General features: G+C 43.6%; 2 protein-coding genes across 3 annotated transcripts in view; both read right to left on the reverse strand.

The window, feature by feature from the left end:
* LOC126086036 (zinc finger protein 350-like) overlaps positions 1-3,327 on the reverse strand; it is a 319,021-nt gene extending 315,694 nt beyond the window's left edge. Inside the window, exon 1 of the mRNA XM_049902007.1 lies at positions 3,312-3,327. The gene's annotated coding sequence lies outside the window, so the exon portion shown is untranslated. The remainder of the gene's footprint in view (positions 1-3,311) is intronic.
* An 8,647-nt stretch (positions 3,328-11,974) lies between these two features.
* On the reverse strand, positions 11,975-25,140 carry LOC126086059 (zinc finger protein 350-like). Of its 2 annotated transcripts, XM_049902097.1 has the most exons (4): positions 25,051-25,140; positions 20,264-20,390; positions 16,241-16,306; positions 11,975-15,488 (listed from the first exon to the last, which is right to left on the reverse strand). In XM_049902097.1, exons 1-4 carry the CDS (start codon positions 25,084-25,086, stop codon positions 14,011-14,013), a joined length of 1,707 nt encoding a protein of 568 aa, XP_049758054.1. In that variant the 5' UTR covers positions 25,087-25,140; the 3' UTR covers positions 11,975-14,010. The 2 variants fall into 2 exon arrangements, with proteins under 2 accessions (XP_049758054.1, XP_049758056.1); XM_049902099.1 differs by lacking the exon at positions 16,241-16,306 and having other exon boundaries at positions 11,977-15,488.
* Positions 25,141-26,458: the final 1,318 nt, after the last annotated feature.

Below are 26,458 nucleotides of genomic sequence, written 5' to 3' on the forward strand. Positions count from 1 at the left end.
CTGTTCCATTCTATCCACCCTGCTTTCATTTTTCAAGTGCCCAAGCAGCTGACCATCAACTTTCCGGATTTCTAGGAAAGAAGAGAGCAATGAGTCCTTCCACTGGCTTGATGTGGAATGAAGTCATTTTAAAAAATGCATTGATGTGAGGTGGACCTTTCATGACAACCCTTTGATATGAGTGTAAATAGAACACCATGCTTGAGGTTCTTTGCACAACATAAAAACACAATAATCTAAACAACACAAACAGTAAAAGCAGTATAGAAAGAAGGTTAGATAATACATGATAAATACATACACATACAGCTGCTTCTTACATAAGGCATTACAAAACATGCAGAGACTGTAATATATAAGGAAGTTACTGTGAACTGCAGTCCACAGAGTTTGGTGTAACTCCTGATCCCAACTGGTGAAGGACAGATTCATTCACTCCACAAATCCTGAGAAAGACAACTATACAGCAGGCATAGATGGGTATGTGAAGAATGCAGAATATAACATTTGAGAGAAAACAATTTTCATACGAACATAATGAAGTTGTTGGGGATATACAAACATATTCTTTATGTCTATGGAGCTTACATTCTAGTTTTGTAAAGCACTGAAAAACAGCAAGGAAAGCCACAAAAAAAGTAGCTGCAGATTGTGGAAAGGAAATGAGGATACATTTTGCAGGAAGAGTAGGGTCTCTGATAAAGAAAGTGAGAAATAAAGGGTTGCTGCTAAGTATTTCACTTGATCCACGGGGTAGTAGTGTCTTTTAATGGGATGAGATCATGCAAATAAGCTGTATGGACTCCTAACAAGGAAAATTGGTCAGTTTTGTTATCCTGCTAGGCTTAAAATGAGCCATCCCAAAGGCTGGAAGAGAGGAGCTCACCACCACTAAGAAAGAAGAGCTAGGAGTGGAACGAGTCCTTTGAACTCGGGATCCCTGAGCAGAGAAGTGCCTGGAACCAGAAGACTAGAGAGAGCTGTAATACCAAAGACAGAGAGATGCTGCGGCAGAGAAACAACGGAAGCAGAGGCAGGAGACAACTTGTGGGCTTTCCAGTGCATGGGATGAGAAAGCTGAGCACACTGGGCAGGAGACTCGCAGGCAGAGTAGAGTGACTCCAGGCACTTGACAGAGCTAGGTTTGCTGACCCACAGAGCTAGAGCCAAGCACCTTTGGGTCGATACTTACTGGCAGAGTGGGGGCCTCTGGGTACTTACTGGCAGAGCTAAAAGAACTTTGAAACACTTGTCCGAGCAGGGCAGAAGCCAGGCCAAGGGGTCGAGGATCAAAGAGAGACCTACCTGCAGGGACAGCTGAGAAGAGGCTGTCCTGATTGAACAACTGTATCCTGAGCATTCCTGAACCTGAATTGTAACCTGCTGTTCCCTAATAAACCCCTTAACTCTGAGTATGGTCTATGAGTTCGGTGTGGCCATTGCAATGAATTACTGAATCCAGCAGAGAAGAAGAGTGGCATGGTATGGATGGTTTGTGGCAGAAATGATTAAAAAAAAAAAAAAAGTCGGAGAGGAGGTATGTCTGACCTCCACCTCATAGGAATCAGCCTTGGGCTATTGATATTGATTCTCCTTCCCCCTTGTGAAGTTAGAAGAGGTCAGATGCCCCTGCCAAACCATTTTTACAATCCTATATCCTGAAAAGACAATATAGCAAGTGCATTTTATGAGTGGGAAACAAGAAATTGTAGCAAAAATTACCAACCTGAAAGTCAGCTCAACTGGACTGGACCAAAAGCAAAGAAGTTTCCTGAATAAACTGAACGCTTCGAAGGTCAGCGGAGCAAGGGCGGGGGTTTGGGGGCTATGGTTTCAAGGGACATCTAAGTCAATTGGCAAAATAAATTCTATTATGAAAACATTCTGCATCCCACTTTGAAGTGTGGCATCTGGGGTCTTAAATGCTAACAAGTGGCCATCTAAGATGCATCAATTGGTCTCAACCCACCTGGATCAAAGGAGAATGAAGAACACCAAGGTCTCAAGGTAATTATGAGCCACAGAATGGGCCACGTGAACTAGAGACTTACATCATCCTGAGACCAGAAGAACTAGATGGTGCCTGGCCACAACCGATGACTGCCCTGACAGGGAGTACAACAGAGAACCCCTGAGGGAGCAGGAGAACAGTGGGATGCAGACCCCAAATTCTCATAAAAAGACCAGACTTAATGGTCTGACTAAGACTAGAAGAATCCTGGCGGGCATGGTCCCCAAACCTTCTGTTGGTCCAGCGCAGGAACCATTCCAGAAGACAACTCATCAGACATGGATTGGACTGGACAATGGGTTGGAGAGAGATGCTGATGAGGAGTGAGCTACTTGTATCAGGTGGACACGTGAGACTATGTTGGCATCTCCTGTCTAGAGGGGAGATGGGAGGGTAGAGGGGGTTAGAAACTGGCAAAACAGTCAGGAAAGGAGAGACTGGAAGGAGGGAGTGGGCTGACTCATTAGGGGGAGGGTCAGTGGGAGTATGTAGTAAGGTGTATATAAGTTTATATGTGAGAGACTGGCTTGATTTGTAAACCTTCACTTAAAGTACAAGGAAAATTATTTTTTAAAAATTACCAACCTATTTATCGATTTTGAATGAAAAGTTGAGCCAGTGGATCGTGATAAGGAAAAGATATAAACATTACAAAGTTGGAGATAAAATCAAGGTTATTTCCAAAGAATATGATCATCTACATGGAAAAAAGAGATTAAAGGAATTACCTATTTAAAAGTTAAAACGCTCCCCAAGAAACTCCCAGATTTTTACATACATCAAAAAAAAAAAAAAAAAAAAAAACCCCGTAGCAGTCATATCGATTCCCACTCACAGTGACTCTATAGGACACTGTAACTGCTCCATAGGATTTCCATGGCTGTAATCTTCACGGAAGCGGTCTGCTTCACAATTCTCTGTACTACACACAGACCACTCCCGCCTCCCATTAATGCGAAACCTGGACCTGCACCCTTGGGAAGTCCATCCTCCGGGCTCAAACTTCGCTGAGTCTCATATTAAATTCCGAACGCCCAGGAGACACCGCCTTCATCATAAATACCACCTCCACCCCTTACAGGTAGAGTGATCCGCAAAGACCCCGTATCCCGACAGTCGGGAAGCCTTAATCGCTGTACAAAAGCGCGCCCCTCCTGACTGACCTCAAAAGCACCGACTCCCACCTACTTGCCCCCAAAACCACCACCTATACGCTCCCCTCAGGAACTCCATGGGTTCTCACTAATCCACATCCACACATCTCCCTCACCCTGTCCTAAGACCAAAAACGCACAGTGACCTGTTTTTCTTCTGAACCACGCAAGGTTACGAAAAGTTGCACGTCCGTGAGCTTGTGCAAGTCCTGGACGGGTCTCACAGACGCTCGCCCGTGTACGGCGGCAGGCGAGGGTTAGAGAGTTCTAAAGGCGCGTGAACAACGGCATTTCCATTACGGTCTTAAAAGGTAATATGTCTGCGCCCTATGCGACATGTCTTTTTGGAAGAGGCCATATTTGAATACCAGCCGTGCAGGAGGCACCAACCAAAAAACCAAACCCATTGCCGTAATGTCTGTTCAGCCTCATAGCGACCCTACAGGACAGAGTAGACCTGTCCCATAGGGTTTCCAAGGAGCGCCTGATGGATTCAAACTGCAGACCTTTTTGGTTAGCAGCCAGAGCTCTTAACCACTATGCCACCAGGGTTTCCGTGGGCATCACAGACAGGGCAAAAGAGCGAGTGGGATGAGCCTAGGTAATCTTTGGAGTGGGGCATAGGGAAAAGGCCACTAAAGTTTATGTGACATTGGTTGCAATCCCTGCAATGTGACAGCACACTTGCCTTTTCTGCCCCAGGTTTCTTGTGTCCATTCAACCAGTTCTGTCCCTTCCTGCCTCCTCATCGTGCTTCCAGACAGGAGCCGCCCATTTGGTCTCCTGTATCTGATTGAATTAAGAAGCACACTCTTCACAAGTATTATTTTTGTTTTATAGTCCAGTCCAATCTTTGTCTGAAGAGTGGGCTTCAGCAATGGTTTTAGGTCTGGGTTAACAGAGTATCTGGGGGCCATAGTTTCGGAGGGTCCTCCAGTCTCTGTCAGACCATTAAGTCTGGTCTTTTTACGTGAATTTGAGTTCTGCTCCGCATTTTTCTCCCGCTCTGTTCAGGACTTTGTGTTTTGTTCCCTGTCAGGATGGTTATTGGTGGTAGCCAGGCACCATCTAGTTCTTCTGGTCTTCTGGTCTCTGATGGAGTCTCCGGTTTATGTGGACCTTTTGTCTCTTGGACTAATATTTTCCTTGTGTCTTTGGTGTTCTTCATTCTCTGTTGCTCCAAGTGGGTTGGGACCAATTGATGCATCTTAGAGGGTCGCTATGAGTGGGAATTGACTCGATGGCACTGGGTTTGGGTTTTTTTTTGGTTTTTAGATGATCACTTGCAAGCTTTTAAGGCCCCAGATGCCACTCATCAAAGTGGGATGCAGAACATTTTCTTAATAAACTTTATTATGCCAGTTGACCTAGATGACTCCTGGAACCTTCCACAGTACTTTATACTTCTCTGCTGGCTTGGATAATTTGTTGAAACGGCCACACAGAACTCACAGAGCGTTCTCACAGTTATGTGGTTTCACAGGGAAGTAACAGGAACAACTAGGGATCACGATCAGGAAGCACAAAGACAAGGTTGAATGGTTCCCATGAGGTGGACAGAACATCTCTCCCTCCATCAGTGCAGGTTAGCTTCCAACCAGGACAGCTCTCTCAGGTGCTCTCAGCTGTGCAAGCAAGCAGGCCCTTCTTGGCCTTGCATGTGACCTCTGGCAGCCTCCTCAGGACACGTCTCCTCTCAACCGCTTTAGGACAGACCTTCTCGCACCCCTCTCAGGACAGGTCTCTTTTTGGCCTCCTCTTGGCCCTCAGGCCTGGCTCCCTCTGGGTCAGGGTTATACCTCTCAGCAGTGACACGGCATCTGCTGTTGCCAAAGGCAGGCAACTTGGTTCCACCCTGCTGTTTGCATCGCTTGTGTGTCCACCTGCATGGTCTCAGACTGCAGCTGCTCCCTGTTTACGGGACACCTAGCTCTCTTTGCAACCTTCTGCCAGGAGGTGCCCAGCTATGCGCCACTGTCAATTTGCCCATCATCACTGTCTGCCAATCTCATGGTTCCCACCACTCGTACTGCTTCTCCAGTTTCTCTGCCACTCAGGTTTGCTGTGCTTGCCACCATTTCTCTGTTGCTGGGGCCCTTTCTGGACATATTACTGTCTGCAGTATTACAATGCTTGACCCATATTGCAGCTCTTTTCAGAGGTTCCCTCCTCCTCTCTCTTTCCTAAAAACCTCTGTGTGCTTGACCACCATATTAGCAAACGCCTTGTCAATTTCAGGGCATGGTCCTCCCAACAGGACCCCGAAACAAACAATCCCCTTGGTGGACTGCAAGTCACTCAATCCTATTGGGTGAATTTTCAAAACACTATTTGAATAGCAAATTGACCAATCACTACAAGGTGCGTAAAACAGACCAATCACAGGCCAGACTGTGGCCCAACCAATGATTTCTGGCAGAATTACAGCCCCAGGGCCAGAAAGGACATATATGAGAGAAACCCATTGCAGTGTACTTGCCATGGCAGGATGTACAGCGTGGGGTTTACAATTAACCTTACTGAAAGTAATTTAGTCTTTGCCCTCCGTTCCTGAGAGATACTGTTAAAATCTTGTCATGTCCTGAATGTCATGGATTGAATTGTGTCCCTTAAAAATATGTGTCAACTTGTGACATGTTGTGGGGTTGTTAACCAATGTCATAGAACAATATGTGTACTAACTGCTTAATGAGAAGCTAGTTCGTTCTGTAAACATTCATCTGAAGTACAATTTAAAAAAAGCATTGAAATGTTAAAAAAAAAATATGTGTCAACTTGGCTGGGCCATGATTCTGTTTTGTGTGGTTGTCCTACATTTTATGATCTGATATAATTTTCCTATGTGTTGTAAATCCCAGTCTCTGCCTGTGGTTAATAAAGCAAGATTAGTTTATGTTAAAGAGGATTAGGTGGGATCAACACCCTTACTCAGGTCACAGCCCTGATCCAATATAAAGGGAGTTTCTCCAAAGTGTGGCCTGCATCACCTTTTATCTTACAAGGGATAAAAGGACAGAGAAGGGAGCTGAGAGACAGGGACTTCATGTGACCGAGAAAGAGCCAGGAAATAGCGCATCTCTAGGACCCAGGGTCCTTGCACTGAGAAACTCCTAGACTCAAGGAAAGACTGATGACAAGGACCTTTCCCCAGAGCTGATGGAGAAAGAAACCCTTCCCCAGAGCTGGCACCCTGAATTCAGACTTCTACCCTCCTAGACTATGAGAGAATAAATTTCTCTTCGTTAAAACCATCCACTTGTGGTATTTCTGTTACAGCATCACTAGCTAAGATACGGAGTAATTCAGGTGTTTTTGTTATCTAGGCCAGTACCTGAAGGCTTGTGTTGATGAGTGGGGGCTGTCAAGCCAGAAAGACCACCTCGTAATGTGGTATCAGCTGACCTTAGGGATTGTAAGGGAGTAAGTAATGATTCCCCTACACATCTGTCAGCTTGACTCATTAACAACCTGTGATATGCAGATGACACCACCTTGCTTGCAGAAGTCAAGGGGACTTAAAGCACTTACTGATGAAGATCAAAGATTACAGCCTTCAGTATGGATTGCAACATAAGGAAAACAAAAATCCTCACAACTGGACCAATAAGAAACACCATGATAAATGGAGAAAAGACTGAAGTTGTCAAGGACTTCATTTTACTTGGATCCACGATCAATACTCATGGGAACAGCAGCCAGGAAATCAAATGACGTGATACATTGGACAAATCTGCTGTAAAAGACCTGTTTAAAGTGTAGAAAAGCAAAAATATCACTTTAAGAACTAAGGTGTGCCTAACCCAAGTCATGATATTTTCAGTTGCCTAATGTTCATGTGAAAGTTGAACAATGAATGAGGAACACCGAATAACGAACACCGAAGAATGGACACCTTTGAATTATGGTGTTGGCAAAGAATATTGAACATACCACGGACTGTTAGAAGAATGAACAAATTTGTCTTGGAAAAAGTACAGCCAGAATGTTCCTCAGAAGCAAGGATGGCGAAACTTCGTCTCATGTACTTTGAACATGTTAGCAGGGGACAAGTCCCTAGAGAATGATACTGCACTTGGTAATGTGGAAGGTCAGCGAAAAAAAGGAAGACCCTCAATGAGATGGATTGACACAGTGGCTGCAACAATGGGCTCAAGCATACCAATTGTGAGGATGGTGCAGGACCGGCCAGCATTTCATTGTTATACATAGGGTAGCTATGAGTGGAAACTGACTTAATGGCACATAACAACAAAAGGATTGGTCAGGTTTTCCATTAAAATGGAAACCCTGGCAGTGTAGTGGTTATGTCCTACAGCTGCTAACCCAAAGGTTGGCAGTTCAAATGCACCAGGCACTCCTTGGAAGCTCTATGGGGCAGTTCTACTCTGACCTATAGGGTTGCTATGAGTCAGAATTGACTTGATGGCAATGGGTTTGGTTTTGGGGCTTTTTTTAAGCTTAAAATGAACCTTCCCAGAGGTCGGAAAGAGAGCATCTCACTGCCACCAGGGAAGAAGAGCCAGGAGTGGAGTGCATCCTTTGGATCTGGGATCCCTATGCTCAGAAGATCCTGGAATCAGGAGACCGAGAGAGAGAAATAGAGCTGTAACACTGAATACAGTAAGAAATGGTAGCAGAGACATGGCGGCTAGAGAGAGCAGTAGGAGATGGAGTCATGTGCTTCCCAGTGAAAAAATGGGAGCCTTTGGACAGGAAGCTTGCTGGCAGAGTAGGGTGCCTCTGGGCACTTGGTAGAGCTAGGTTTGCCAAATCATGAAGCTAGAGCTCAGTGCCTTTGGTCCAAGGCTTACTGTCAGAGTGGGTTGCCTTTAGGTACTTATTGGCAGAGCTAAAAGTGCTTTGCAATACTTGCCTGAGAAGGGTAGAAGCTGAGTGTCCAGAGAGGGGCATGCCTGTGGGCATGGCTGAAAAGAGGCTGTCTTAAGGAAAGACCTGTAACCTGAGTGTTTCTGAAGCTGAATTGAAACCTGTTTCCTTCCCTAATAAACCTCATAATTATGAGTACTGGTATTGTCTTTTAAGTCTGTGTGGCCTGTTAATTCTGTGTGGCCACTGCAATGAATTATTGAACCCAGCTGTGGGAGGTATGGTTGGTTTAAGAATTGGTAAAGATGGCAGAAACCAAAACCAAACCTGCTGCCATTGAGTCGATTCCGACTCATAGCGACTAGAGAGGAGATATGTCTGATCTCTGCCCCATAGGATTCAGCCTTGGGCTGTTAATCTTGATTCTCCTTCCCCCTTGTGAAGTTAGAGAAGGTCAGACACCACCCCCACGCCATTTTTACAGTTGGTGTCGGGAGTGAGATTCATTACAATGGCTCCAAAATCATGGATGCATGGGGCTTTGTAAGAGAAAGAATGAAGGGGCTTGGGAAGTGAAACTTATGATTTTCAGATTGTTACTTTGTTGTTACCTATAATGGCTAAAAGGGAAGTTATCCTACAGCTGAGGGGATAAGTGCCACATCTGGAGTGGCACTGGCAAGATCCAAGCACTTAAAGGTGATGATTGATAGAGGACTAACATCTTCCGGTTCTACCTAGCCCAAGGCAAAAACCATATGCATATGAATAAAAGACAGTCAAGGGGTATAAAAGATGAAAATGAAATGTTTTAAAAAAGGGATATGTGTTTATTTGAATGTACTATGGGTATTGAAGATTTCTCCTACCGAGCATTGTAAAGCAGACCTAAATGCATAATAGAAATGAATATTGGGTGTTATAGATTACAGAGAGTGTATAACTCTGCCTTCAGCCAATACTTGATTGGATATGCTAAAAGAACTAGGATTTGCCTTGGAGAAACACCAACTTTTTGTTTCAAGCTAGTAGCCCTGTGTTTAGAGTGGGCTTAGGTAGATTGAGTGCCACCATTTGACCCCTACTACTACAGGATCCAATCAACCCCATTGTAGTTAGGTGTCTTAATTCAGTTTAGGCAGCTCCCACTGTCAAATCTGACTTACATAATATAGCAATCACAGCAGTCTTCAAGGATTTTGGGGCTCCCTTCACAAATTTGTTCCTCATCATTGTTGTAAAAGGTGTGTCTTCTTGGCACTCCATGTGTGAGTCTGTGGGTCTAACCTGATAAATCCCCTCTAATACGCCAATTTTCCTAAGGCTTTTTCTACAGTATACCAAAGCAGGTCTGGTACTTCAACTGGATTTAGTGTGGGCCACCAGGTAATCCATGCTTCAGCAGCTCAACAAATTAAATTAGACCCTTTCCTAACCTCTTGAACTGAAACACTTAATGAAGAATCTGTGCTTAGTGGGCCCATATCAGTAAGCTTAGACTGATCCATCTTTATATTCCTTGCACCATTATCCCACACCATTAATAGCCATTCCCACACATATTCCCCAGATTTCTGTTTGTACATATTAGAAAAGTCAAGCAGTTCTTTTGGAGTGTAGCATACCTTCACCTGGATCACACTTTGTACTTCACGTTTTGGGGCTCGCTAGGACTTAAGTCTAGTTATAGGTCTAGAAGCCAAAATGGGTGTTGGGGGATGTGTTTTGAAACATTCAGTATTGTCTTGTAAGGTATCTGCCTCAGGCAATGGCTCAAAGTTTCTTTAGATGCAGCTGGGTTAATCTCATCAGATGGGGGTGGGGGGCTAGTGGTCTTACTGGGGAGGGTGGCTTTGCAAAGATGGAGTAATCTCTTCAGATGGGAGCGAGAGGGCTGGATCTGTTGGCTGGAGGGATTCAATGGAATTTGGGGGCTCAGTGTCTCCAGCTTCCTGATTATCTGCCCATATGTTCCCATCCCAAGTTTCAGGATCCCTTTTCTTCCCAATCAATGCCCTCCCTTTAACTTCAGATGCCACTCAAGTTTGAGAATTCAGTTGGCATTGTAACTCAGTCACTGTTATGATAAAACTCTGGGTTTGATTTTCAGCAACATCAGCTCAGTTACTACAAGAAATAATGCTTTCTTTCAAGGCACAAGTGTAAACTTTGAGGTCGTTTATGTGGCCTTGAGCTTTGGTTCTGAAGCCCTGAGCTTATCGCTTTCTTTTACCACTTTTAGCAAAAGTAGGACCAACCAACCAGCTTTCTTATACTTCTCATTATGACAAAACTGTAGAGAAGTATCAAACACGTGATCACCCAGAGCCACACCTTTCACCAATTCCTAATCTATTTGTTGTGACATTTTGTGTATTTCTATTGCCACCTCACACCATGGATTAGCAGTGCTCTCTCTACTACTAGAACAGAGTCATCAACATCTTTGACTACTAGAATTCAGAACCAATTTAGAAACTCATCCTTACAGTTTTGTTTCTCTAGAACCACTCTCGGTACCAAATGTCATAGGCTGGGTTCTCTAGAGAAGCAAAACTGGTAAAGTGTATAGACATATACAGAGAGATTTATATTATGGGAATGGCTCACATAGTTGTGGAGGCTGGAACTTCCCAAGTCTGTGGATCAGGCTGGAGACATCTCCTGATTCATGTAGCTACTGTGGCTGGTGAACCCAAGATTGCTCACAGGCAGCAAAGACCAAAGAATCCCAAGATCAGCAGGCAAGATGGCAGGTAAGCTGTTAGCACAAGTCCCAAGAACCAGAGGTCAGATGAACAGGAGCCAGCTGCAAGATTCAGAGCGAGCAAAAGCCAGGAACCTTGCCAGAAAGTCCACCTATATTGGATGCAGGCCACACTCCCAAGGAAACTCCCTTTCAACTGATTGCCTACTCACAGCAAATTCCATCTTGGAGGTGATCACATTATATTAAATTTCATCATGGAGGTGATCACATCATCATACAACTGCCAAACTACATCAAAACTGCCAGATCACTGAGAATAATGGCCCAGCCAAGTTCACAACCCAACTGTAATGATCACAGTCTTGTAACTCCCACCCAAGTGATTGGGTAGGACTGTGGTATGAGTTGGAATCAACTCAATGGTAACAGGTTTGGTTTTTGGTGTAAATAAGGTAATTGTAGCCCACACAGGAGATTGACCAGTTTTGCCATCACGCTAGACTTAAAATGAACCATCCCACAGGTGGGAAAGGATAGCACCACCATCAAAGAAGGGCCAATAGCACAGTGCATCCTTTGGACCCAGGATCGCTGCCCTGAGAAGCTCCTGGAACCAGGAGACAAAGAGAGAGAGCTGTAATGCTGAACATGGCGAGAAGTGGTAGCAGAGATATGGTGACAGGAGAGAATGGCAGGAGATGGCATTGTGGGGCTTCCCAGTGAGAAAGCTGAGTGCCTCTGGCAGGAAGTTTGCTGGAGTAGGGTGTCTCTGGGCACTTTGTGGAGCTAGGTTTGCCGGTCTATGAAGTTAGAGCAGAATCCCTTTGGGCCGAGGCTTACTGGTGGAGTGGGGTGCCTCTGGGTACTCATCAGCAGAGCTAAAATTAGAGCTTTGTAACACTTGCCCAAGAAGGACAGATTTAAGGGTCCAGAGACAGACGTGCCTGTGTGCATGGCTGAGAAAAAGCTGTCCTAATGAAGGAACTGTATCCTGAGTGTTCCTGAACCTGAACTGTTTACTTCCCTAATAAACTACATAATCATGAGTATTGTCTGTTAGTTCTGTGTGGTCATTGCAATGAAATTATCAAACAGGGCAGAGGGGTAGAGTGCCGTGGGAAGTACGGTTGGTGTTGGAACTGGTAAAACGGCTGCAGGGTGGAGGTATGTCTGACCTCCACCTTATAAGAACCAGCCTTGAGTTGATGCTGATGGTGATTCTCTCTCCCCTCTCGTGAAGTTAGAGGAGATCAAACACCTCTGCCACCATTCTTACCATCTCCCAAGCTGTTTTTCCAAAAAGCCAAGGCAAAAGTCCACATAAAGAAACACCTTCCACCACAACAGTCACAACAGCTATCAAGGAATGTATAATCTCCATGGGGAGATAATACGTGGACATTAAAATAAGTAACCTTTTTTCTGAAATGGCTAAGTACCATTAAAAGGATTCTTTACCCGAAGAATCCATGGATAGTGTAAATGGTTAATGCACTTCTGAAAATCAGCAATGGAAAACCCATGGGAGCAGAGTTCTAATCTCACACGTGTAAGGAGTAGGAATCAACTCAAAGACAACTAGATTTTGACAAGAAATTGTCGTTAGAAGTGTGGTGCAATGAATTACTTAATATGGCCCTTCTAGCCATAGCCTTTGTAACTCACACACACTGAGTGAGACTATTAAGAGCGTGGAATCTTAACAAAGGGATTGGTCAGGTTTACCACCCCACTAGGCTTAAAATGAGTCATCCCAGAGGTGGGAGGAGATGATCTCACCCCACCAAGAAAGAAAAGCCAGGAGTGGAATGCATCCTTTGGACCCAGAATCTCTGCGCTGATGAAGCTCCTGGAACCAGGAGACCCAGAGAGAGAAAGAGAGAGCTGTAACACAAAAGATTAAGAGAAACAGTGGCAGAGAAACTACGGCAGCAGACGGCACGGTACACTTCCTGGCCCATGGAGCGAGTGCCTTTGGGCAGGCAGGAGGCTTGCTGGTCGAGTAGGGTGACTCTGGTCACTTGATGGAGCTAGGTCTGCTAACCCCTAAAGCTAGAGCTGAGCTCCTTCGGGCTGAGGCTTATTTGGCAGAATGGGGTGCCTTGGGGCACTTATCGGCAGAGCTAAAAGAGCTAACACACAAACAGGGCAGAGGCCGAGAGGCCAGTGAGAAGCATGCCTGGGGGTCTGGTTAAGAGCCTGTCCTGATTGAAGAACTGTATCCTGAGCATTCCTGAACCTGAATTGTAACCTGTTACTTCTCTAATAAACCTTGTCATTGTGACTATTGTCTGAGTTCTGTCTGGCCACTACAACAAATTATCAAACTAAGCAGAGAGGTAGAGAATGCCACAGGAGGGAGAGTTGGTGTCAAAATGGAGAAAAGGTTGGCACGTGGAGGCATGTCTGACTTCTGCCTCATAGGAATCAGCCTTCAGCTGTTGATCTTAATTCTCCTTCCCACTTGTGAAGTTAGATGAGGTCAGATGCCCCTGCCACGCTACTTGTAGCTCCCAAAACTTCTATCTAACCCCCTTGTACCAATTATTCGATATCTATTTATCCTGATGTAGATACTGCATCATCCTTCGACTACATAAGCTGCAGTGTCAAGATTCCACTTAAATATAATCCAACTAAGTCAACGCTCTCTTCAAGAAGGCACGGACTTTTTCTTCTTTATTCACCACAGCATCTTCAGCTCCTGGAAACAGGGCCAAGTACAAAGGCAATATGTGACAAACATTCCTTACAATCATGGATAGACTCAAACTCAGTCTATTGTGTCATAGGTCCCTCTGCACAATATAAAATTCTAAAATTGATGGTAGACATTCTGGTTTTCAATTGCTCCTTCACACTGATCTGGGGGATCTGAACTAATGTATATATGTCCAAATCCCACCCATCCAATATTGCCCCTCAGGTTTCTTCCCTAAGTGATTTTTCATTTATACCACATGGGGTAGCCATGTCTCATAACTGGCTTGAAGGCAAGTAACAAGAAGTAACATGCCGGATACCAATTATCTTTTCTGTTTCCAAAATTCACATTACTTATTTTGTTCACTGACGTGAACTCAGACTTTCATTCATTTAATTGACACAACAGAGCAATCAATGTGTATGAGTTTTGGTTAAAATCAGATTGTCTCGATATCAATGCACACATTTAGATACAATAAACTTATTAAGCTTTCCCAATTCCTGCATTCATATGATTTCCCTCATGATACACTTTATAGCTATATAATGAAGCAGAGATTTTTCCTAATCACTAGTCCCCAGTGAATGCATCTGAGTTTATCCTATGGGTTTTGTGGAATATAATATAAGATATAATTGGACACTGAAGGTACTACCACATTCACTGCATTCACGGGCACTACCACATTCACTGCGTTCATAAGGACTCCCTGCTGTACAAATTCTCTGTTATCTCCTGATGGTTCCCTTCTGGCAACAGGCTGTCCCACAAGGACCACATTGCTATTAGTTAGGAGCCCGCTGGTGTTCACTGATGTCTGAGCTGCCACAGAAGGTATCTGCACAGTCACTGTACTAACAGGCTTTTTGTCCCAAATGAGATCACTGGTAGGTGAGGAGGCATGACTCGCTGAGGAAGGGTTTTCCACCTTGCCTGAATCTACACGTTTCTTCCTTGTGTGTTTTCTTTTATGTCTAAGAAGGCAAGACATGTAGGGGAAAGTTTTTCCACACTCATTGCAGCCATGCCGTCTCTCTCCTGTATGAGTTCTTTGATGAACAATAAACTTGTGCTTTGTGGGGAAAGCTTTTGGACATTCACTACATTGAAAGAGTTTCTCTCTTCTGTGACTTTTCTGATGTCTAATGAGACTTGCCTTCTGGGTAAGAGATTTTCCACATTCACTGCATACAAAGGGACTCTTTCCTGTGTGAAATCTCTGATGTGCAATAAGGCATGACTTCTGGCTGAAGCCTTTACCACACTCACCACAAACATAGGGTTTCTCTCCAGTATGAGTTCGCTGATGAATAATGAGATTTCCCTTCTGGATGAAGCCTTTTCCACATTCACTGCAGATATAGGGTTTCTCCCCAGTATGTGTTCGCTGATGAATAATGAGAAATGACTTCTCAGTGAAGCCTTTTCCACATTCATGGCATATAAAGGGTTTATCTGCCATATGAATTTTCTGATGTTTATTGAGCTGTGAATTATAGAGAAAGGCTTTGCCACATTCTGTGCATTCATACGGTTTTTGTCCTTTATGAGTTCTTTGATGATGTTCCGTGAGATTGTACTTTTTAGAAAAGCCTTTGCCACATAGACTGCATCTGTGGGGTTTCTCTCCAGTATGAGTTATCTGATGATGAATGAGCCAAGACTTCTTGATGAAGGCTTTACCACATTCGCTGCATACATGCGGTTTCTCTACCTTGTGAGTTTTCTGGTGCTTAAAGAGTTGGGATTTAGTGGTGTTGGATATCTGACTCTCAGGGAATTTAGATTCAGTAACAAATTGCTCAGGGTGAGCATGGAGAAAGGTTTTCTCATGTCTGTTAAGCTCTGCAGAGTTCTTCAGTTCATAGCTTCTGCTCTGGTTGACTGCTCGTAAAGTTAAATTTGATTTCACAGCTTTTCCATGTAATTCAAACATATGACTTTGCCTTAAAGGAAAACGACGTTTGTGTTGATGAACAATATTTTTCAATATATTATGTTCATTGCACTGTTCCATTCCATCCACTCTGCTTTCATTTTGCCAGGGCCCAGGTAAATGATCATCAAATTTCCAGATTTCTAGGAAAGAAAAGAACAACGAATCCTTCTATCATCTCCATATGGAATAAATTGATCAAGAAATGTTTGGATATAAGGTGGTTCTTTAGTGACAACCCTATGGTATGAGTGTAAATAAATTTAATGTTCCTTGCACACTGGTAAACACACAGTAATATAAACAAGCAAAGTTAAAGCAGTTAGTAGAGAAACAAGGTTAGATCATACATAACAAATAAATACAGATTTGGCCACTTCCTAAAGAAGGCCTTGAGGAATTTGTAGAGAAAATAAAATGCAAGTAAATCACTGTGAACAGCAAGACCACAGAGACTGGAGAGTCATCTGATCCAAAGTAGTAAAGGACAGATTCATTCATTCCACAAATCCTCACTAAATGACAACTATACACCAGGCATAGTTGGGTTTGTGAAGAATGCAAGGTTACACTTAGGACAAAAAAAATTTCACACGTACACAGTAAAGGTACTTGTATTACACTGCAGTGCGATGGATCCCTTTTTTATAGCTTTCCTCACCACGGTTTTGTAACTCCCACCAAATGACTGGGTGGGACTGTGCAAATAAGGTGCTTGTGGCCCATCATGGGGATTGGACAGCTCGCTAATGATGCAAATAAAGTACATGGCACCTTTGTGGGAGTGGGAGCATACAAATAAGGTGTATGGAACCATATGGAGGGGACTAGTCAATTTTGTGATCCCACTAGGCTTAAAATGAGCTATCCCAGTGGTGGAAAGGGGAGATCTCACCACAATGAAGAAGAGATGGGAGCAGAGCACATCCTGTGATCCTGGTGTCCCCGTTTTGAGAACCTCCTAGACACAGGAGACAGAGACAGAGAGTTGTAACACTGGAGATGGCATAAGACAGCAAGAAACAGTGGCAGAGAAACAGCAGCACCAGAACCAGGAGACCAGTGTGAGATGGCGCAGTAGGATTCCCAGCCTACGAACCAAAGTGGTTACAGAAGACTTGCCGACCCATGGAGCAAAACAGCTGAAAATCTTTGGGAAGGAGAATTCCTGGTGCTGTGGAGTGCCTCTGGGTACTTACTGGGGAGCTAAACAGTCTTTTAACACTTGCCTGAGAGGGAAGAGGCGAGCCCAAGGGACCCAGAGGCTGAAGGAGAGGGCTGCCTGAAGGCACAGCCGAGGAGGTGTCCTAGCGGAAGAACTGTATCCTGAGTTGTTCCTGATCCTGAACTGTAACCTGTTACTTCCCTAGTAAACCCCTATTCATAACTATGGTCTTTGTGGCCATTGCAACAAATCATCAATAGCAGCAGAGAAGTAGAGACTGACATGGGAGTGAGTGACGACTGGTGTCAGGATTGGTAAAAAGGTTGTGTAGAGGAAGCATGTCTGACTTCCACCTGATAGGAATCAGCCTTGGGCTGATGTTGATTCTCTCTTCTCCCCATGGAGTTACAGGAGATCAGACAGCCCCGATGCCATTTTTACATACACAAACATATTCCTTATGTTTACAAAGCCTACATTATACTTCAGTAAAAACCATTAATAAAAGCATGGAAAGACAAAGGAAGTAGGTGTAGATCGTGAAATGGGGTTTGAAAGAGATGGTGGGAAGAGGTGGAGGAAATGAGGACGCATGCTGGAGGAAGAGAAGGCTCACTGATAAATTCAATGTTGCGGGGGGTGGATTGGGATGGGGTATCAAGTGAGGCATTTAAAGTTGCTGGTAAATATTTGGCTTGACTTGAGTGATGGGGAAATATTGTCTTTTGAAGAGATAAGGAATATCACTCAAGTATAGAATGTTCAAACATTCTGAAGCATATCAACTTACAGATGGTTATTAAATATGTAAGTATGGAAATGAAGATCTCAGAAGGATTCATAAATCTTGAAAAAAGCCTTGAATGGAAGAAAGAGTTCAGAAAACTTTATAAAAAAATGATTGAAGAGGATAATGAAGAACACCAAGGACACAAGGTAATTACGAGCCCAAGGGACAGAAAGGGCCACATGAACCAGAGACTACATCAGCCTGAGACCAGAAGCACTAGATGATGCCCGGCTACAACCGATGACTTCCCTGACAGGGAACACAACAGAGAACCCCTGAGGGAGCAGGAGAGCAGTGGGTTGCAGACCCCAAATTCTCATAAAAAGACCAGACTTAATGGTCTGACTGAGTCTGGAAGAGCCCCAGTGGTCACGGCCTCCAGACCTTCTGTTGGCCCAGGACAGGAACCATTCCCGAAGCCAACTCTTCAGACATGGATTGGACTGGGCAATGGGATGGAGAGGGATGCTGGTGAGGAGTGAGCTTCTTGGTTTAGGTGGATACTTGAGACTATGTTGGCATCTTGTGCCTGGAGGGTAGATGAGAGGGTAGGGGGGTTAGAAGCTGGCGAAATGGACACAAAAAGAGAGAGTGGAGGCAGAGAGCGGGCTGTCTCATTAGGGGGAAGTAATTGGGAGTAAGTAACAAGGTGTATATGGGTTTTTGTGTGAGAGACTGACTTGATTTGTAAACTTTCATTTAAAGCACAATAAAAATTTTAAAAAAGGAAAAAAATGATTTAAGGACAGAGGACAGAAGATCATGTTCACAGAACAAGAGAACATGTACATTAAAATTACAGGAATACCAAGGTTTTAATCATTCTCACATTTAGAGCTTTCAAATGGGAAAAGTCCCCTGAGGAACTGAAGTGAACATGGGGGTAACATTTACAATGAACTAGGAGAAAGACTGGAATTAGTAAATATGCAGAGAGATTAAACTGAAGTAGACATTAGTTATGATGTAGTTTATGCTGCAACTAAGAATGTAGGATGTAAAAAATGTTTCTTCAGAGGAGTAAAGTATGTTTTTAAAAAGTTTATATTAGACTATATCAAGAGAGATGTCAATCTGTCAGTTTCCTCTAGGGAAGCAAAGGAGGTTAACGCATTAGAATGGAGGAAATTTTAAAGGGTTAGAAGAAAAATTGAGAAAGTGAAAATGACCACCTTAGGAGCACCTCAGAGTGGGGAAAAGAGAGGCTGAGGAGGCAAATAGAAGCACAGTGAGAGACCAGTTTACTGTGGGGGTGCAACATCCACGGTGGGGCTCGATGTTAGGAAGTGAAACCAGTATTTCCCAATGGGGGAGGAATGTGCCGTGCTCAGAGAACAGTTATGGATTCAAAGTTCTCTCTCTGGAGAGAGGCCTGGAAGGTGGAATTTCATAGCAGGAGTGGTGAAAGGATATGAAGAAGTTAAAGACTGAGAATCCTACGAAGAAGTAAAGAGATGTCAAATAAAAGGGATCTGATCATAGAAGAGATAGAAAGGTGCATTTTTCTTTAAACTCCTACAAAGAACAGGAGGTCTCACATGAGAGAGGGACACGTGGAGGTGCTGTTACGTAGCCTCAGACAACCCTCATGGTTGTGATGCCTTCTCTGGCTGGAATGTGACTTCCAAAGCTGTGGTGAAATGAGTTCCTTTATGTGGCCTTTTGCCTCGGTTCTTTGGAAAAACAGCTTGAGAGATTTTTCCTCTAAGCCCTGGGGAGTTCCTTTTGCCCTAGTTTTCTACCCCAGAGGGTTTGTTAGTTTTGTCCAGGTTGACTGACATTTCCTGGGTAAACTGTAAACAACTGTGGTTAGATATTTCTGTCTGCTCCTGGGCTGTAGCCTGCCCTGTGATTGGTATGCACATTCCATGGAATGGTAAATAGACTATGCAAATGAAGTGACTACAAACCACTTTGCAAATGAAGTGTCTGTGGCCTACTAAGGGGATTGGTCGGCTTGCAGTCCCTGCTAGAAGGGGTCATATCTTGAAATTGACAAAGAGTTGTATATATATATATATGCAGCCAGCCCCACAGAGGTTTTTCAGACAGAAAGAAACAGGAAGAGATGCAGCAGGAAGCAGCAGAAGGAAGTAAGAAGAGAGAAGAGTCAGAGAGAGATAAAGAATCTCCTAAAAGAGCAGTAATAGAGTCAACGGCTGTTATATTGCAGACAGTGAGAGGCCCTGAATGGGCACAGTGGTAAACCCGGTGATGACAGGCCCGGAAAGGACTATGCAGCAGAACTGGTGGTGACAAATGGCAGGGTGAAGAAGAGCCTGTCCTAGGGGCCAGAGAGGAGGTCGACATGGCCGAGAGGAGCTGAGAGAGCTGTCCTGCACTCAAGAAGGGAGATTTTGCCTACATGCTTCCTGATCCTGAATTGTAGCCTGTTGACCCTGATCCCAAGTTGTACCCTGTTACTTCCTTAATAAACCATTTAAGTATTGTCTGTGAGTTCTGTGTGGCGGTTGCAATGGATTATAGAACTCAGCAGAGAAGCAGAGAGTGCCATGGGGAGGATGGCTGATGTCAGAATGGGTAGAAAGACTGCAGAGTGGAGGTATGTCTGACCTTGTGGTGCAATGAATTATTTTATATGAACTTTCCAGCTATTCATGGTCTTATGACTCCTGTTAAATAACTGGGTGGGATTATGTAAATTAGGTACATGCAGGGATCAAAGAGACTGCTAATGCAAATAAAGTGGTTAGACAAACTAAATTGGTCTTGGGTTTGTGAAGCCAGTAGAATGCTACATTTGTGAAAAAAAAACAATATTCAAGCATACGAAGTAAAGGTTTTTCTCTCAGGAGTAGGGAGTGTATACCACTTGTCAAGGGGCACAGAGTGGGCTGAGAATCCACCACTTCAGAGCACCACAGACACTCCTAAGCTTTCAACAGGTGAGAAAGGAAAGGTCACTGGCCACCTCCTGAGTGACACACGGAAACTGTTCTCACCCAGTGACACCAGGTTGTTGTAGTTCTCCAACATCACATCTTGGTACAGGTCCTTCTGAGCAGGGTCCAGGAGCTGCCACTCCTCCCAGCTGAACTCCACAGCCACATCGCTGAATGTCAGTGATTCCTGTAATAACAGGGTTCCATTTCATGAATTTACTTCCTTTTGATGATACGGTTGAAATGCGAAGAAAGTAGTTCTGCTGATTTCCTCTACATACGCTGCAACCACAAGTGTAGTGTTTTTTTCAACACCTTGTAAGAGACTAGAAATCTTAACAAAATATTCTGAATGTGTGTATTCAATCATCCATCCATTCATCCAATTAGAAGTTTCGATAATGAGTAACAGTGAAATCCTTTTAATAAGCTAGAAACATCTCACATTCACGCATGCACACACATACAAATGTGTGGATGTGTATATGTATCTGTATGTATGTGGATATACCTGAGTGTATGTGTGTGTGTATATGCATGTATATGCATATATATTTAAAAAAAAAACAAAATCAAACCCGTTGCTGTTGAGTCGATTCTGACTCACAGCGACCCTATAGGACAGAGTAGAACTACCCCATAGGGTTTCCAAAGAGTGCCTGGTAGATCTGAACTGCTGACCTTTTGGTTAGCAGCCCACTATGTCATCAGGGTTTCCAGGCATATATATATACACATGCTTATATGTATATATATATGTGAGTATGTGTACTTGACCACCTATATTCTAAGAGATAAATAAATATTAGTGTCAGCCAGGAGAATAGAACATATTCCTACATTCAACATGAGCCTTCAGAGCCAATATCAGAATCTATAAAGACCCCAGGCATCTAAATTACAAGAAATGACAGGTTTATTAAGTTAATAAGTTAATCTGTAGAAAGGAATTAAAGAAACTATCAAAAATATTTAAAGAACAAGAGACAAAATAATTGGGTGGATTTGGGAAAAATAAATAATACATACACGCATAAACACCTAGACATAGACATTAACAACAAACACACATACGTATGCACGTTAACATAAAGGTTCACAGCATATCACATATACTAGACAGATCATTTTCAGCTGTAATTTACAGTTTAAGAAATCACCGAAAATGTAGCAGTGGGAGACAACGTAAAAACATGGGAAGAATGAGAATGTCTTAGCATACACCATTCCATAACTTCCGAAAAAGAAATGAGAGTGAGGGAGATGCAATATTCAAAGACCTCACTCTGCACTCAAAATTAAGTTTTTACTGAACAAAAGACCTGTGGCAGGCAGATTCTAAGACAGCCCCATAATCACATTCACACCTGTGTACAGTCCCCTCTCCTTCAGCATGGGCTACCCTCGTGACTTGCTCCTATCTAACAGACTATGACAAAGGTGATGGAATGCCATTCTGTCACCAGACTACATATTAGATATGGTACTTCTGTCTGGCTGGTTTTAATGAAGCAAGCTGTCATGTTGGGGAGGCCCACATGGCAAGCACCTGAGGGCTGCCTCTGGCCAACACGTACTGAGGAACCGAGGCCCTCACGGAACTGAATTCAGCCCACAACCAAGTGAGTGAGCTTGAAAGCAGACCCTTCCCCATTCGAGCCTCAGATCAGACCCCAGCCCTGGCCAACACCTTGACTGCAGTCTTGTGAGAGACCAAGAAGCAGAGCACCAAGAGAGTCTGTGCCTGCATTTCCTCACCACAGAGGCTACGAGATAGTAAGTGTCAACTGTTTTAAGCCTCTAAAGTGTTGGAACACTTTGCTAGGAAGCAACAGATAATTCAAAACTTAAAAAAAAAAGGTATGAAAATATAGCATATATTTATGCCACAAGTGCAGTACAGTGAAATTACTTAATACAGCTTTTCTAGCCATAGTCTTTGTGACTCCCACACAATGATTGTGTGGGGCTATGCTAATAAGGTGCATTGAACCCTTGTGGGGGTGGGACCAGGCAAAGAAGGTGTATGGAACCCTAATAAGGGGATTGGTCAGTTTTGCCATTCTAGTAGGCTTAAAATGAGCCATGCCAGAGGTGGAAAGGGGGGACCTGACTACTACCAAGAAGAGAATGGAAGGGAGCACGTCCTTTGGAACCAGGAAGGACCCCTGCACTGAGAGCTTCTAGACCCAGGAGACTGAGAGACAGCGAGAAGCAGCGACAGAGAGACAGCAACAGCAGAGGCAGAAGAACCAAGAGACTGGCAGGAGACCTACGGAGTGAGAGAGCTGAGCACTTTTAGACAGGAGGCTTGCCAACAGAGTGAGATGCCTCCAGGCACATGGCAGAACTAGGCTCGCCCACCCACAGTACAAGAGAGCTGAGTGTCTTCAGGCTGAGACTTACTGACCGAGTGGAGTGCATCTGGGTACTCATCAGTGGAGCTACAAAGCTTTGTAACACCTGCCTGAGCATGGCAGAGGCTGGGCCATGCTGGCCCAAGAGGCCCGAGGGGCTGGGGGTCAGGGAGAGGTCTGCCTGCAGTCACAGCTGAGAGCAGGCTGTCCTATTGGAAGAACTGTATCGAGTTGTTTTTGATCCTGAATTGTAACCTGTAACTCCCTAATAAACCCAACAATTGTGAGTATTGTCCGTGAGTTGTGTGTGGCCATTGTACCAAATTCTGGAACCCAGAAGAGTAGTAGAGTGCTGTGGGAGGGATGGCTGGTGTCATAATTGTTATAAAAAAAAAAAAAAGGTTGGCAGGTGGTGGTATGTCTGACCTCTGCTTCACAGGAATCACCTTGGGATGACGATGCTGATAATGCTTCTCTCCCCGCCTCATGAAGACAGAGGAGGTCAGATTCCTCTGCCACGCCATGTTTATAACTCAAAAGCCAGGAAGGAAAAATTGGAAATTTTAGAGCAAAGATTTAATTAAAACTTCTGCCTGGAAAAAGACCAGTGACGGTTTGGAAAAAATATTTTCCAAAAGAGATTTTTACAAAAAAGATCGATACACGTTACATATAAACAATTCCTTTAAATTAGGATGACAAATTAGGATTTATAAATGACCAAAGGATATGGTCAAGTATTTCAGAAAATGAATAATTTAACTGACCAATACAAGAAAGACCTCAATCTCAAAAGTTATTAGAAAAATACAAAAGAGAGTAAGACAGGAAAATTTTTGACCATGTAGACTATTCAAAGTTATGACATTTGATAACTGTGTAATGATAAGTACTGGAAAGAACTGCGGACACTGGATGCTCTTTCATATCACATACCAGAGACTCTTCTAAATGCTTTAAATAGACAGGCACCATTATCATCATCACTACTTTACAGATTAGAGAACTCAGGTGTACCACAGCCATAAACAGCAATGTGCAAGGTCACGGAGCTACTCCCTACTTCCAAATCTGTACTCAATCACCAGTTCATTGAGAATCGTGTGACAGCCGTGCATTGCTTACATTTTACAAGTATGCTTAGGTTTAATTCCTATATAAACCTAGAGACCACCACAAGGCTATGTCCATGGGCTAACAGGTGCTTGTCTCCACTGTCCACTAAGTTTGCTTCATCTATTCCCACACAGGGCTATGAGGAACCAAACGAATAATTTCTTTCACAAGGGTCAGCATAAAGCTGGTTCCTATGAGGCAGAGGTTAAAGATGTCCCAAATGTCCAACTTCTCCAAATTGCCATACCACTCCATCATCTCTAACACCAACTACCCTCCCTTCTCCTCATACTCTCCATCCAGGCTTTGGGCTCCGTAATTCCTGCAACATCTCACAGAACTCACAAACCATACTTACAGTTAAGAGGTTTATTAGTGAAGTAATAAAATATAACTCAGGATCAGTAAAAGGAACAACTGAGAATACAGTTCTTGATCAGGAAAACTTCTTCTCACCCTCTGATGATGAGTCCTGGTCAGAGCCTTCTTGAGCAAGCACTACAACTCGTAGCTCAGTGGGTCGGCAACCGCACTGCAGCTGTCTTGCACGTCTCCTGGTGCCTGCCGTCTTACATCGCTATTGCTCTTGCTATTGCTATTGCAATGCTGTCTCTCACTGTGTTCCATGTTACACATCCTCCCTTTCTCTCTGTGTCTCCCTTTAAGCCTAGCATGATGGCAAAGCTGACCAATCCCCTTGTTAGGGTTTCGTATACCTTATTTGCATGGCCCCACCCCCACAAGAGTTCCACACACCTTATTTGCATTAGCAGCAATCCCCTTGGAGGGGAACAACCACCTTATTTGCACAGTCCTACCCAATTATTGTGTGGGACTCACAAACATTTTGGTACAAGGGCCATATTAAGTAATTCACACACTGGAGGGACCCTGGAAGAAGCAGCCATAGGAAACCTGCTTTTGCATCTATGAGAATGCTGCTGTTCAGGACATCATCTACCACACAAACTCTAGGAAAAAAACTATCAAAGAAACTTACTCAGAAAAAGTACCATGAAATATTGATATCCTGGGAGGAAATAATCTCCATTCTCCTCAAAAAAAGGGAATATCATTTAAATTGAAATGATTCTCTTGTGTTGGCCAGAGCAATATTAAATGCAAATTGCCAGCTAATTTAACCCACAGGAGCTTCCAGTCATATGTCATGCTCATTGTCAATAATTTAGTGTTAAATCCCATGAACGATATAGTCCTGATCCTATTCTGTCTGATGTTAAAGTCAGAATCTAAGTTTATTTCTCTCCAGCTCCTACTCTCCAAACGTACACTTTTGAGATAAAACTGATATTTTACAGCCCTCTATAAATTCATTAGGGAACAAAGGAAAGCAGAAAACCAACCAAAAGTCACCTGGGCCTTGATCATTTTCTTCTGTTCTCGAGACATGACCAGCAACTGAGATGCTCTTTGTTTTCTGGATCAGATCTAAATTTCTGGTCAGAAACCTCGGTCTACCATGCCGGTTGTTCCCAGAAACAACAATACCCAAATCTTGCAACCTCTTCCTCCTTCCTTCCATTGGTTTTCTTGCTGCTGGGCAGTCAGCATCTGTGGGCTAAAGGAAAAATTCAGTGTGAGTGGTACATTTCCTTTAGGCCCGGATGTTGTTACTGCTCCTGGCACTCACCTTAACACAAGGCCCCCAATACTGTTTACTGTCCCTTTATTTGGTGCCCCCAAAACATTTTACATCCATGAGCAACACAATCTCTTTCTGGATCTGAAGGTGATTGGAATCAGCAAGTCCACCTGTTAGCACACTCACTTGAGGCGGCCAATTCAGTCCATGAAATGAGTGGGCATGGGGTGCTGCAGGGACACAGAGATGGGCTGAATCTGGACATATCCCCCTTGTACTCTCTGAGGCACAAAGTGCAATAAGGACTGCTCGGTCTGCCAGCAAAAAAGACAAAGGTTGCAGGTGGCTATGAAGTATGCCTGGGGGGAAATCCCTGCATATAGCTGTTAAGTTGACTATACTGGACCAATGACACTGGTGGCACCAGAGGACTACAAATGGGTCCTCACAGGAATAGATGCTGCGAATTGGGCTTTGCATATCTCATGAGATACAAATGCCAAAAACACCATTAAGGGATTGTAACAAAAGATACTGTATCAATTTGACCCACCAAATTATATTTCATCAGATGCCCCTATAAAGCTTTTCTTACAACCACTTAACGGCAAGTACAGTTCCTGAGTTCTGTGAGACTCTGAAGCAATTTGCAAACCCAAATGGGGGAGGGAAGAATGCTGAGGTGAGGGAGAGCGGCCAGTGTCAGAGACAGAGTAGTTTAGCAGTTTGGAGTATGTGGAATTTGCAATATATTTGATCTCCGCCTCTTAGGAATTGGTTTTGTGCTGGTTCTTATATTTGAAATTATTCATACAATTGTACATTTAAAAAAAAGACAAATTAAAAAAATTTAAAGACTAGAAGAGCCCAAAAATACAAAAAGCTTGTTGACGGAAACAATCAATAATATACACACATTCGTTGTGGTAAAGTCAATTACTTAATATGGCCCTTTTAGCCATGCATGGCTTTGCAACTCTCAGTGATTGGGTGGGACTATGCAAATAAGGACAGACAGACACAACCTTGCTTGCTGAAAGTGAAGAGGACTTGAAGCACTTACTAATTAAGATCAAAGATCACAGCCTTCAGTATGGATTACACCTCAGCATAAAGAAAACAAAAATCTTCACAACCAGACCAATGAGAAACATCATGATAAACGGAGAAAAGACTGAA

Source organism: Elephas maximus, chromosome 11, assembly GCF_024166365.1.
Source record: "Elephas maximus indicus isolate mEleMax1 chromosome 11, mEleMax1 primary haplotype, whole genome shotgun sequence".
In the NCBI taxonomy this organism is placed as follows: Eukaryota; Metazoa; Chordata; class Mammalia; order Proboscidea; family Elephantidae; genus Elephas; species Elephas maximus.